We start from the raw sequence: 11434 nt of genomic DNA on the forward strand, positions 1-11434 counted from the left end.
TATCAGGAATTGTTACAATGAAGCTCCAACCCTGTCTGCCTACCAAGTTTCTAGCTCCTGCTCTTATTCGGGCTGTGAGTAACCCTAACTGACATTAGGGTATTTGGAAGGTGATCATCTAGCTTCTGCAGGATAAATGGGAGTGTTGACTGTGGCAGTTAGGGAAACTCTTCAGTGGGTCTATCTAGAGGACCTCAAGAATGCATCTGGGGCTCCTTCTTTAGTACCACCTGAAGTTTGATTGCTTCTAGGCAAGAAGATTTCATTAAGGCATTTATTTAACATACATGGACCTGAGACCAAAAGTAAACACACCATAGCTAAGAGGACAAGTAAGAGCCATAACCATCTAAGTAGTTGTGCCCACAGTGATGTCCAAGTTACAATCTGGTCAGAGTTTTGTTAAGTGGACCTGAATCTGGCCAAAATTGTTAACATAAAAATAACATTCTTCTTGAAAATACACAAGTTCTCCCAGCATGGGTAGTCAAAAGGTCCAGGGCTTGATAGTAGGACCATCCCTGCCAAAGGGTCTACCTTTTGGGTTAGTTTTTGCACCCTTCCTCTTAGCCAGCTGGGCAGGGACGTCCTAAGGTTCCTCCAACAGCTACCCCTGCTGTGCCTTCCATTCCTTATATCAAAGGTATTAATTACAGGGAGAGCTGCAGGTATTGCCCTTTTGACTATAGAATAGCTTTTAAAGATCAAGGATCTGAGGCATCTTAGTTTCCCCTGGTACTACTGAAATTTCTAGGGCTAGGTGGGCCAATGAGCAAAAGACTGTCCAGACAGGTGGCAAGAAAATATATGCCTTATCTCCACAAATGAAAAATAGACTCTATTCTGGCTCCAGGTTTATTTGGAATCCATACTGAAAAAACAAAGCAGGGGGTTTTTGTTGAGAGCATCTGGAGCCAGAAAGTTCTTCAGAAATTAAATCATCATCAATTTTATTCTAATTGAATAATGTATTGGCCCAAACTCCAATAATATGATTTTTTTTTTTTTTGGTAGTACTGGGGATTGAACCCAGGGCCTTGTGCATGCAAAGCAGGCACTCTACCAACTAAGCTATATTCTCATCCCCAATAATATGCCTTTTTAAAAAGAATTTTTGAGAGGAAAATGGTAAAGGAGGTCAGTTCCCTTAAAAGTTCCTGAACTCCATCCTGCTGAAAGACTGGAGGTGTTAACTTTGGAACAGGAGGCTTTACAGGGAGGGGGGAAATTTAAGCTTAAGAATAATTTTTTTTTTTTTCCGGGGCTTACATGTAATTGACTATATAGGGAACAATTATACCCTCTGTTGTGGTGTATATCACCTCAAATGTCCAGGAGCGTAGTAATGTATTTAGAAATCCCAAGACAGGTCCATCAGATGGAGTATAAGAAGAGTTTTCAAGGAAAACCAGAAATGTCAATTAGGTGTTCTTATGAAGCTTACTGAGCCCAGAAAGGGTCACAGAATCATTATTGATATTAAATTATTTGGCCTGGCTCTGAAAAATCCTCTTCCCATGCTTTTTTTTTTTTTTTTTTTTTTTTTTTTGTACAGGGGATTGAACTCAGGGGCACTCAACTACTGAGCCACATCCCCAGCCCTATTTTGTATTTTATTTAGAGACAGGGTCTCAATGAGTTGCTTAGCGCCTTGCAGTTGCTGAGGCTGATGTTCTCCTGTCTCATCCTCCCAAGACTCTGGGACTACAGGCATGTGTGACCAGGCCCAGATCCTCCCATCCTTTAAAAAACAGTCTATTTCTTGATTAGGAAATTATTTTTCATATTGCATCTGAAGTGACACAGTGCAATTTAAGTTTTTCCAAGCCTCCAGAAGGGCAGGGATAATTCCAAGTGATTTTCTTCCACATACCCAACTATCAGGTAAGTAAAAGGCAGTAGCCAAAAGTTGAATCTATCATAATACAGTTCCCATATCTACATAAAAACAGTATGATAACTATTATCCAATATCCTGACACAACCATACATTTTCACACCTATTCCAAGAATCAAGGGCAACTTATGTTAGTCCTACTCCCAAGAGCAGTTATCCAATTATCATTTATCAGACCCCAAATTCTCAAGGGCACTGCTACTTGTATCTCTTTCTCTGAACAGAAGTTTGAAATTCTCCAGTGGCTCACAGGAGTACTAGTTGGTGTCTTTTTCTCCCTGGGGATGCTTACCTTTAGGATTTTCTGCTGGTTCTCCAATCACTTTAACTGCTGTCAGAGAAACCAGGATTACTTGTGAGGGCCCTCCCTAGGCCTAAAGATGGAGAGAGAGGGGAGAGACTTGACCAATACTAAATCTCTAGGACTGAACAGCAAAGGACCATAAGGACCAGTATTTCTAACGCATGCCCCTGAAAGTTTTTGTAAGGTATTTTAGAATTTGGCTAGGGCTGGTATGTCCTGTATTTGTGCTATTTCTTTGTAAAGCAAGAAGTCATTATTCGAGCAGTGGAGGGCAGGGGAAGATTGGAGGAACTTGAATTGGGCGAAGGGGGCATGAGAGCAGGAAGGATGGTGGAATGAGATGAACATCATTACCCTAGATACATGTGGTGTGACTTTACATCTTGTACAACCAGAGAAATGAAAAGTTCTGCTCCATTTGTGTACAAAGAATAAAACTACATTCTGCTATCATGTATAAATAATTAGAACAAATTTTTTAAAAAGTCATTAGGGAGGAATGGTAATCCATGTAACATTTCATTGGGGCTTAAGCCTAAAGTCTATGGTGTGTTCCTGATTAGTAGTAAGGCTACAGGAAACAAGGTAGGCTACAGGAAGTGGGTTTCTTAAGCTAACTTTCTAAGGTATCTTTTGAAGATATTGTTGGTCTTTTCCACCTTTCCTAATGACGTGGGCCTCCAGGCACAATGCAAATGTTATTGCAAACCAAGATGCTGTAGATACACTTTGAGTGACAGTTGCCTTGAAGGACAGGTCCTTGTCACTCTGTCAACTTCTAGGAAGTCCAAACCTGGGAATAACTTCAGAGACCAGGATTTTTATTACTTCTAAGGACTTTTCCATCCTGCAAGGGAAGGCTTCCACCCAACTGGTGAAAGTGTCTACCCAGACCAGGAGATACTGCATGCCTCTTGATTTTGGCGTAAGTGAAATCTAGCTGCCAGTTTTCCTAAGGATATTTACCTTTATGTTGTATGCCTAAGGGAACTATCTTTTTATTGAGGAGATTGTTCTTTTGACAAATTTCACAGGCTTAGTGATCTGGTGAATCTGAGATTTTTGCCTGTGAATAGCTTTTGTACCATGTGATGAGTTTTGTCTATGCTCAGATGAAAAAATTGGTGGAAGGCTTTAATGAATTCTCACTGATTGGCCTCTGGTATGACTTTTCTATTTGTTTGCTACCATCCTTAGTGGTAAGGAGAGTATTCTTGTGAGAGGGCCCACTCTTTTTAAGTTCAGAGTACTGAGGCTGCATCTCTAAGAGTATTCCCAGATCACAGGTGCCTCTATTGTTCTTACAGTTAGCCATTCCTTGGCTGCAGCTGTAGCAGCCTGATCAGCTAGTTTGTTGCCTTCCTTTGTGATGACCCCTACAATATTTTACAGGGACTTCAATTGACAGAAAAAGCATTTGTCAATTTCATTATGGTATTTAACAGGAGATCCATTAGTTGTCAAAAAAAAGTCTCAGGCTGGGGTTGGGGCTCAGTGGTAGAGCGCTTCCCTGGCACATGTGAGGCACTGGGTTCAATCCTCAGCACCACATAAAAATAAAGGTATTTTGTTCACCTACAACTAAAAAAATACATATTAAAAAAAAAAAAAAGAGTCTCTCTTTCCAAAAGCAGCATGGGTATAAAGAACTAAAAAGGTATACTTGGAATTTGTGTATATATTAACACTTTTATTCTTTGCAAATTTCTACAATTCTTGGTGAGAGCTATAAGTTTTGCACACTGAGCATTAGCACCTGGTGAGAGGACTGAGCTTTCAATAGTTAGTTGCCTCTAAGGTGACCACTACATATCCTGCCTTATGAACCCTCAGCTCCATAAAGGAACTTACATCTGTAAAAAAGAACTAGGTCAGGAGTTTCTAGTGGGGGTGTCTTCTAAGTCTTCCCTAGCAGCATAGGTTTGGAGTACTACTTGTTCACAGTTGTGTTCAGTTTCCTTTTCCTAAGGAAGAAAGATGGCTGTCCCTACAAAGGGACAGGTTTTTAATTGGACAGCTGATTCTTCAAGTAATAGCACTTTGGTACCTGAGAGCCAAAGACTCCCTTTGTCCTCTAGGAGTCTTGTCACATTATGGGGAGTAAGTACAGTTAAATCTCTTCCTAACATCATTAATTTGACAGTCTTGGGGATTAGAAGTGCCACTGGTGTTACTGCCCACAAGCAGGTTGGCCATCCTTTGGCACCTAAGTCCAATTCTTTGATCAAGTATCCCACAGGTGGTTGTATGGGTTCTGTTTTTGAATCAGAATTGCTAATGCTTTCCCATGTCTTCCATAGACATGTAAATAAAAAGTCTGTGCAGTGGGGAAGCTCAAAGCAGGTGCTTGAAGTAGTGCCTTTTTAAGTTGGTTAATGACCTGTTCGGTTTCCCATTCCCAAAGATGGGTATTTGAGCTTTGAGTGTTTTTTTTTAATTAACTGATAGAGAGGACGGGCTATTTGCCCCATACCCTGGAATCCATAGTCTACAAAACCCTGTTTTACTCACAGCTCTCTTAGTTGCTTCAGAGTCCTAGGCAGTGGGAAAGAGGAAATAGGTTTAATCCTTTCCTCTCCTGATATTCAACACTAATCCCAGGTATTTGACAGACACTTGGCAAAGCTGGGCTTTAGACTTCGAGACCTTGTATCCTTTTCTGCCAGAATATTAAGTAATGCTTTGGTATTCCTGTGTGAGATTTCATCTGAAGAAGCACAGAGGAGAAGGTCATCCACATAGTGAAATGACCTCTGTGGATGGCTGAACTGGAAAAAATCCTGAGCTAAGGCTTGTCCAAACAAGTGTGGGCTATCTCTAAACCATTAGGGTTAAATAATCCAAGTGAACTAAGTAGACTGGTCAGAGGGGCTCTTTAAATGCAAACCAAGGCATCTTTTAAATCTAACATTGAGAACCTTTCAGAGTCCTGTGGAATTTGAGATAACAAAGTATAAGAATTAAGGATTGCTGAGCAAATGGGGACCACGGCTTCATTTACCAACCAAAGGTCTTATACTAATCTCCATTTCCCATTGGGCTTTTGTACTCCCAAAACAGGAGTACTGTAAGGGCTACTGCAAAATTCAGAAGGCCCTGTATTCTTAAGTTATCTATTACAGTTTATAACCCTTTCTTTGTTTCTGGTTTTAAGACAAAACTGTTTCTGATGTGGGAAGGAGATGGGACCCTTATATGGATTTTAACAAAAGTTGTTCTTCTCTTCCTATTTTGCCCATGCTTCTGGATTAATATTAGTCTCCATCAATGCTAGACAGAAAGTTCCTCCTGGTGCCATGAGAATGGATGGATACACACAGACTAAAATGTCCTTCCCCAATAAAAGAGCTGAGCTCTCAGGTGTGATTATCAAAGTAAACATAAAAAGAATGCCATCCCATTCATAGCAGAGGGGTCTTGAGAAGCTTCTTGTAAGAGGTCTTCCAGACATTCCTTTTACAGTTACAAGAGTGTTGAGACAAGACCAGGACTTGAAAACAGGGCAGAAAATCGGACTTCAAGTCCAAAGGGAAACTAATTTCCTCTCCCTCTATGGTCTTGGTCACTCAAGTTTCCCTTATGGACATGATGGTTCAAGAAAGGGGAGTCAATGAGAGACGCCCTGGGCCTCCTCAGTCCGGCTGCTGGACCATCAATGAAGTGTCTGAATTAGGGGACCTTCACCTCTAGGTACAACCAACTTCCAATAGTCCCCCTTGCAAACAGTACAAGGTTTGGGAAGGCGGTCCCCCACCCTTGACTTCCATGGTCAACCCTATTGAAGTATCCTTCCTGTCCACAACCAAAGCAAGCAGAGGTAGGCTTCCTTTCTCCTGAGCCTCACTTTGAGTTGACCTACTCTGTTGTAGTCACTAGAGCCACTATCTTTCAAAAATTTCTGTTCCTCCTTCATTTAAGTTTCCTCCTGATCGCTATTGTAAAAAATCTTACTGGCTATTTTAAGAAGATTGTCCTGAGTATTGTCAGGTTCTAAGGGAACTCTCTGGGGTATCCTTTTGATGTCTGAAGCTGACTAGGTTATAAAGTGATCCCTTAAGATCAATTGGCCCCCCACAGACTCTGGGGTCATGCTGGTGTATTTGGTCGGAGCCTCCCTAAGTGTTTCTAGGAAAGCAGAGGGGGTCTACCTGAGCAACCTGAGATAACTTAGAGTAACCTAAAGGCTTAGTGTAAGTCCTCCTGAGCCCTTCTACAATACAGGAGCTGAAAATGTTTCTTTCAAGTCCTCTCTGGATCAGTTAGGATCCCAGTGGGGATCATCTTGGGGCACTGCTTGTCTTCCCTCAGGGAAGTGTTCATTTCCTTGGCCAGTCAGGAAATCCCTGTTCCCATTGGTTGCATATATTTCATCCTCCACACACCTCAGCAGCCTGTAGGGCAGCCATCTTTTCATCTGGAGTCAGGGGTTCATTGAGAAGCCACATAACATCTTTCCATGCCAGGTCAAAAGTTTGAGTTAGTCTCTGAAAAAACTCTAAACAGTTGTCAGGGTCATCTAAAATTTTCCCTAAGTCAGCCTTTGTCTGCTTTAAACCATGTAAAGAGAAGGGAACATTCTCTTTACATGCACTGTGGTAGGTCTCCCATCTAGGCCCATACCTGCTTCTTACAAAGGCAGAAGGGAGGAATAAATACAAGGTGTTATCTTAGGGGCCTTGGGCATATTTGGGGTCCCTGATAGGAAGGGCAGTTACATGGTGTATCATTCTTTTTTAAAAGGGAGATGTCCTTCCATGATTTGGTCCTAAAGTGAGAACAGCAAGAAGTTCCATATCTATGTAGCATTTGTTTTTACATAATTTGGGGTTGTCCCTTAAGGCAAAGAAGGCCTGCACATAAGGGACTTCAGACCCTTTATGTTCTTGTTTGCAAAACAGGTCTAACTGTAAAATAGTGTTATAGTTGATATTTCCCTCTGGAGGCCATTTTCCCCATACTCCAGGTTATACTCACACGAGGCTCCTGTACAGAAAAATATCAGGCATTTCTTTTTTACAGTTTGTGGGTCAATCTGATCTCAACTATTTAAGATACATTCTAAGGGTGTGTGGTCAGTAGAGGGAGTAATTCCCATCTGTAAATCAAAAAGGGAAGGACAAGATGTCCCATTATTCCTTTTGTCTCCCAACCAAGGCGTCCCCTGGTGTTCCTCCCCTTTCTCATGAGTGAGCAAGGTAAAGGAAGGTAGCCTATCAAACTGGTCACTCTTACTGATGTGGTCCTGAATCCTGTAATTCCCTGTCTGTCATGATAAACTTTGACCTACCTGTGTTCGGACTACCACTAGCTGAAAGACTTCTAGAGGGAGAACCAGTATGAAGGTTACTCAAGGGTTTCTTTAAGGGCAAACCTCAGTCCACTGACACACACCAAAACCCAACACCTCATGCATCAGATCAACAAGGTCTTCTCAAAATACCAATATGGTCCCATCAAGATAATCTCCTGCATCTACCAGGCCCTCATTACTCAGGCAAACCGAGTCTCAAAAGAATCAGAGCCCATATCTGTTCAAAAGTCCCCAAATGACCACCACATAACTGGGTGAACAAAACAACCATCATTCTAGGCCACCACAATGCAGGCAACACACCAAATATATGCAACCAGAGATACACATCTGAGAATCAAGCTTGCTCACTTGAGAGCCCCATCCAAACACCACTGCGGAAGTCCACAAAATGAAAGTCCATTCAGACTTAACACAGGTAAGGCAACCATCTTGCCTGTACCAGCCCATTAGAGCCTCTACTTCACAAACCCATCAACACTCAGATAAAACTCCTGGACAAACATATCCAGCCCCTAGATGTATATACCCATCCAGCCAAACACACCTAGAGCATTGACCATACTGCAACAATCCAAAACATAGGCATCTGTTCAACCAGTCATGAAGCAAACATTTAAAAGACCCCAAAACAAGTATAACTCCAACCTTCCAAGCCCCAGCCTCCAAAGCAACAAAAGCCCATGAGACACACACAAAAACTCGCCCTGACAATTAACAGCAGACCAATGCTCCAAGAAACACTGCCATCCAACAAAGAACTAGACCCTTTCCTGTACCAGCACACCAAAACTTGACCCCATAAAAATCTCAAACAATGTTAACCAACTGTACTAATTATAGCCAATTAAATCACATATACAAAATTTTTGAGTATTTACCTTCCACAAAACATCCACAACTTTCTTAAACATTCTATAGCTTGTTTACCTCCTTAGTTTTGTCCTTATCATACAATATACTTTCTCTTCAACTTTTCCTAGCAAAATATATCTCCATGCCTATAACTTTCTTTTATTTCTTTCCTTCTCGGTGATCCTTTCACATCCTGAAATAATACTTATGAAATTCCCAAACATTACTCCCTTCCACAACACAAAGCGCATTAATAATAAAACAGCCCAAACTCCCACATTCCCTGCCTTTTTCCACAGCCTGGACAATGTTCTGATAATGTTCTGAGTAATATCCCCAATTAAGGAGAACATATAATTGGGTCCCTTCTACGAGAAGAGATGCATGCTTATTTGACTATGATTAGCTTGAATTATATCTTTCATCCTAGGGTCTAGCCTAGGAGCTGTTAAGAGAATTAAGGAAAAAAAAAACTGCAAAATTGGTGCCTATCTCAGAAGCAATTACCAAGGATATGATTGGGGTTCCAGCTCAAGGACTTGAAAATTCCCAATAGCCTTGATGGGGGGGAGGGGGCTAAGAGCAAGAGATTGATTTTTAGCAGAGGAGTAGAGAAAGAGACAGATTGTTGGGTTCATGGTCTGCGAATTAATGAGTTGCCTCTTTTCCAAAGACTTCAGATCAACCAAGTCTTCATATCTGAATCCAATCTGCATGGAGTGTAAGTGCCCTCCACCATGGAGCAGAATCTATCAGAAAGTGAAAGAAGCAGAAACTTGAACAAATAGGTTGACCTGGTTCCTGTTCCACAGAGAGAAGCTGAAGTAGAGCTTGACCAACATTCTTCCCTCCAGACAGAGGGGACTGAGTAAACCTCCTCCAATAAGCCTGTACCCAAGTCTTTACACCAGCCACGAAGCTACTAGTTTTGTCAGTGCATTATACTCACCCTTCCCAGGAGCCCCAAGGAGTCCCCAAATCTGAGACATCCAGCAGCAAGATGTAGGTTCTTTGTCTCGAGGATTCAAAGAATGAGACCCACGGACAGAATATATTTCTTTCTTTAAACAGAGAGGAAGTGCAGCTCCCATAAGGGAGAGGTCCCAAATGGGTCCCTGCATATCTACTGTCTATTGGTTTATGTTATTGCTGGAGGTGACCTATAAAGCTATTGGTTGATGACGTTTGAGAAGGGGAGTTTCTTCATCCAACCAGAGTGAGACACTCAGTGACCATGGGGGGGGGGGGGCTCCAATCAGGATGTTGATTAGGTGGTATTCAGGAGCTTGTTCACAAGTTATTTGGCCCCTCAGATACTTTGTACACTGGATGTTGCAACGGAGGTCTTCCCCCTCTGCAATCAAGTTTCTAGCTCCTGCTCCCAGCCCCAGCACAAATTCAAAAACATTTAGAACAATGTTGTGCGCACCAGAGTCACATTATATTCTGCTTCGCTCCCTCCCTGGTGGGAAACAAACCACCCTTTGTGAGTTCCTATCTAAGGAAAATGAGCTGGAATTTCATCCCATCAATTATAAACTGAATGTCATTACTTTGTAAAACTCAAGTCTTGACTTCCGCCAGCAGTTCCCAAACTCTTCAAAATTACCTGGGCATCTTTAAAAAAAAAAAAGAAAAGAAAAAGAAAAAGAAAACTACCTTGTGCTTTAATTGGCCTGGGCTGCAATTTGGGCATGCCAGAGTTTTAAAACTTCCCAGCGATTCTCCTGTGCAGCCAAGTTTGGAAACTACTTACTATGTTAAAGGATTTGCGAGGTGACGGGGAGTATTTTCAAAATAAATCGAAAAAACAAATATCTCCTTTGGTCTTTTTTAAACTAATAATAGAATTAAGATAGTTTTCTCCAAGCAGGCACAGACAATAGGTTGCTTGATAAATAGGAATCCCCAGCAAACTCTAACAAAACTTTCTTTGATAGTAGTAAGACAAAGCAGCATAAGACTTTTCTTCCCAACAGAGCAAACATCCTTCTCACCAAAACACCAAACTTCTACATCTATCTAACAGTGAATGAACTACAAATGCCCCTCTGAACTTGGGAGGACGCTCTCCTAGCACCAGAGGGAAATCAATCCCCGCAATCGCCCACCATCTCTCGCCGAGGTCCTGCGAGGACCAGAGCTGAGCAAGCCTTGGGTGTCGGTCTGAAGCACCCAGCCACACACCTGTCCCCCTAGACCCTGCAGGCAGCGCCTCAATAAAAGTTACTTGGGGGAAGTTTGCTCCCTGTGCGCCTCTCCGGGCGAGGGGGTGCGGCCGCCTCCCCGCTGCCCCACCTGCAAGGCTCCAAGATTTCCTGGCCGCGCCCCCTCCTAGGACCTGCTCCCCCACCCTGAACCTGAGCCCCCTCCAGAGTCGAGCACCCAACTGGCTGGAGCCCGGGCGGGTTCGCCTCGCCCTTCCGTGCGGTCGCTGGGCTGCAAGCAGCCGGCCCTGCCCCTGGCCCGGGGCGCCCCACCTAGAGCGCCCTCGGGAAGCCCGTCGGTACGGCCAGCGCCTCTCGAAACGGGGCGAGAGTCCCAGGAGCCCATGCATGCCTTTGGCTCGAGGTGGGCCGACAACCCGATGCCCCCGGCCCGGCCCCGCCGCAGTTGGACACTCCGGCCGGCGGCCGGGCGCGCGCCTCTGACCGGGCGGTCCAGCGCTGCGCACGCGCGGAGGTGCCCGCCCGCTCGCCCGCGGCGCCCTCACTCACCGCCCAAACTCTTCGTCGCCTCGGGCGTCGTCGCAGCTAGCCACCTCGGCCCGGTGCCGGCTTCTCTGGCTCCGGCCGGGGCACTCGGGGATCTAGCGCCCGGCGGGCTCGGCGAGCACCCGCACGCAGGGCACGCTCCCCGGGACCGCGCGCGCGCGCGCCCGTGCGCCGGGAGAAGGCGGGGCGACGCGCCCGAAGGAAGCCCTGGATACAGAGCATGCGCAGTGCCTGCTTCTTCCTAAGGTCGGAGGAGTGGGCGGGGATCCTGGACCAGTGCAAGGGAGAAAGGTGGAGGGGAGTCAGCTCTTTTCGTTCATAGGAAGGCGTCTTCCTCCTCGTTTCCCTAGTTT

At 44.1% G+C, this 11434-nt stretch overlaps 1 protein-coding gene across 3 annotated transcripts in view; it reads right to left on the reverse strand.

Annotated features, from left to right (window-relative positions):
• Btbd3 (BTB domain containing 3) overlaps positions 1–11220 on the reverse strand; it is a 41485-nt gene extending 30265 nt beyond the window's left edge. Inside the window, exon 1 of one of the 3 annotated variants that reach the window (XM_005320474.5) lies at positions 11085–11220. Coding sequence is in view for 1 of the 3 variants with exons in the window: in XM_005320472.5 (XP_005320529.4) it covers positions 9317–9458 (142 nt within the window). In the remaining 2 variants the exon portion in view is untranslated. Of the gene's footprint in view, positions 1–9316; positions 9477–11084 lie in introns of those variants that run through there. The other 2 variants (XM_040276418.2, XM_005320472.5) reach the window with 2 other exon arrangements.
• Positions 11221–11434: the final 214 nt, after the last annotated feature.

Source organism: Ictidomys tridecemlineatus, chromosome 5 (genome assembly GCF_052094955.1).
Source record: "Ictidomys tridecemlineatus isolate mIctTri1 chromosome 5, mIctTri1.hap1, whole genome shotgun sequence".
Taxonomy (NCBI): Eukaryota; Metazoa; Chordata; class Mammalia; order Rodentia; family Sciuridae; genus Ictidomys; species Ictidomys tridecemlineatus.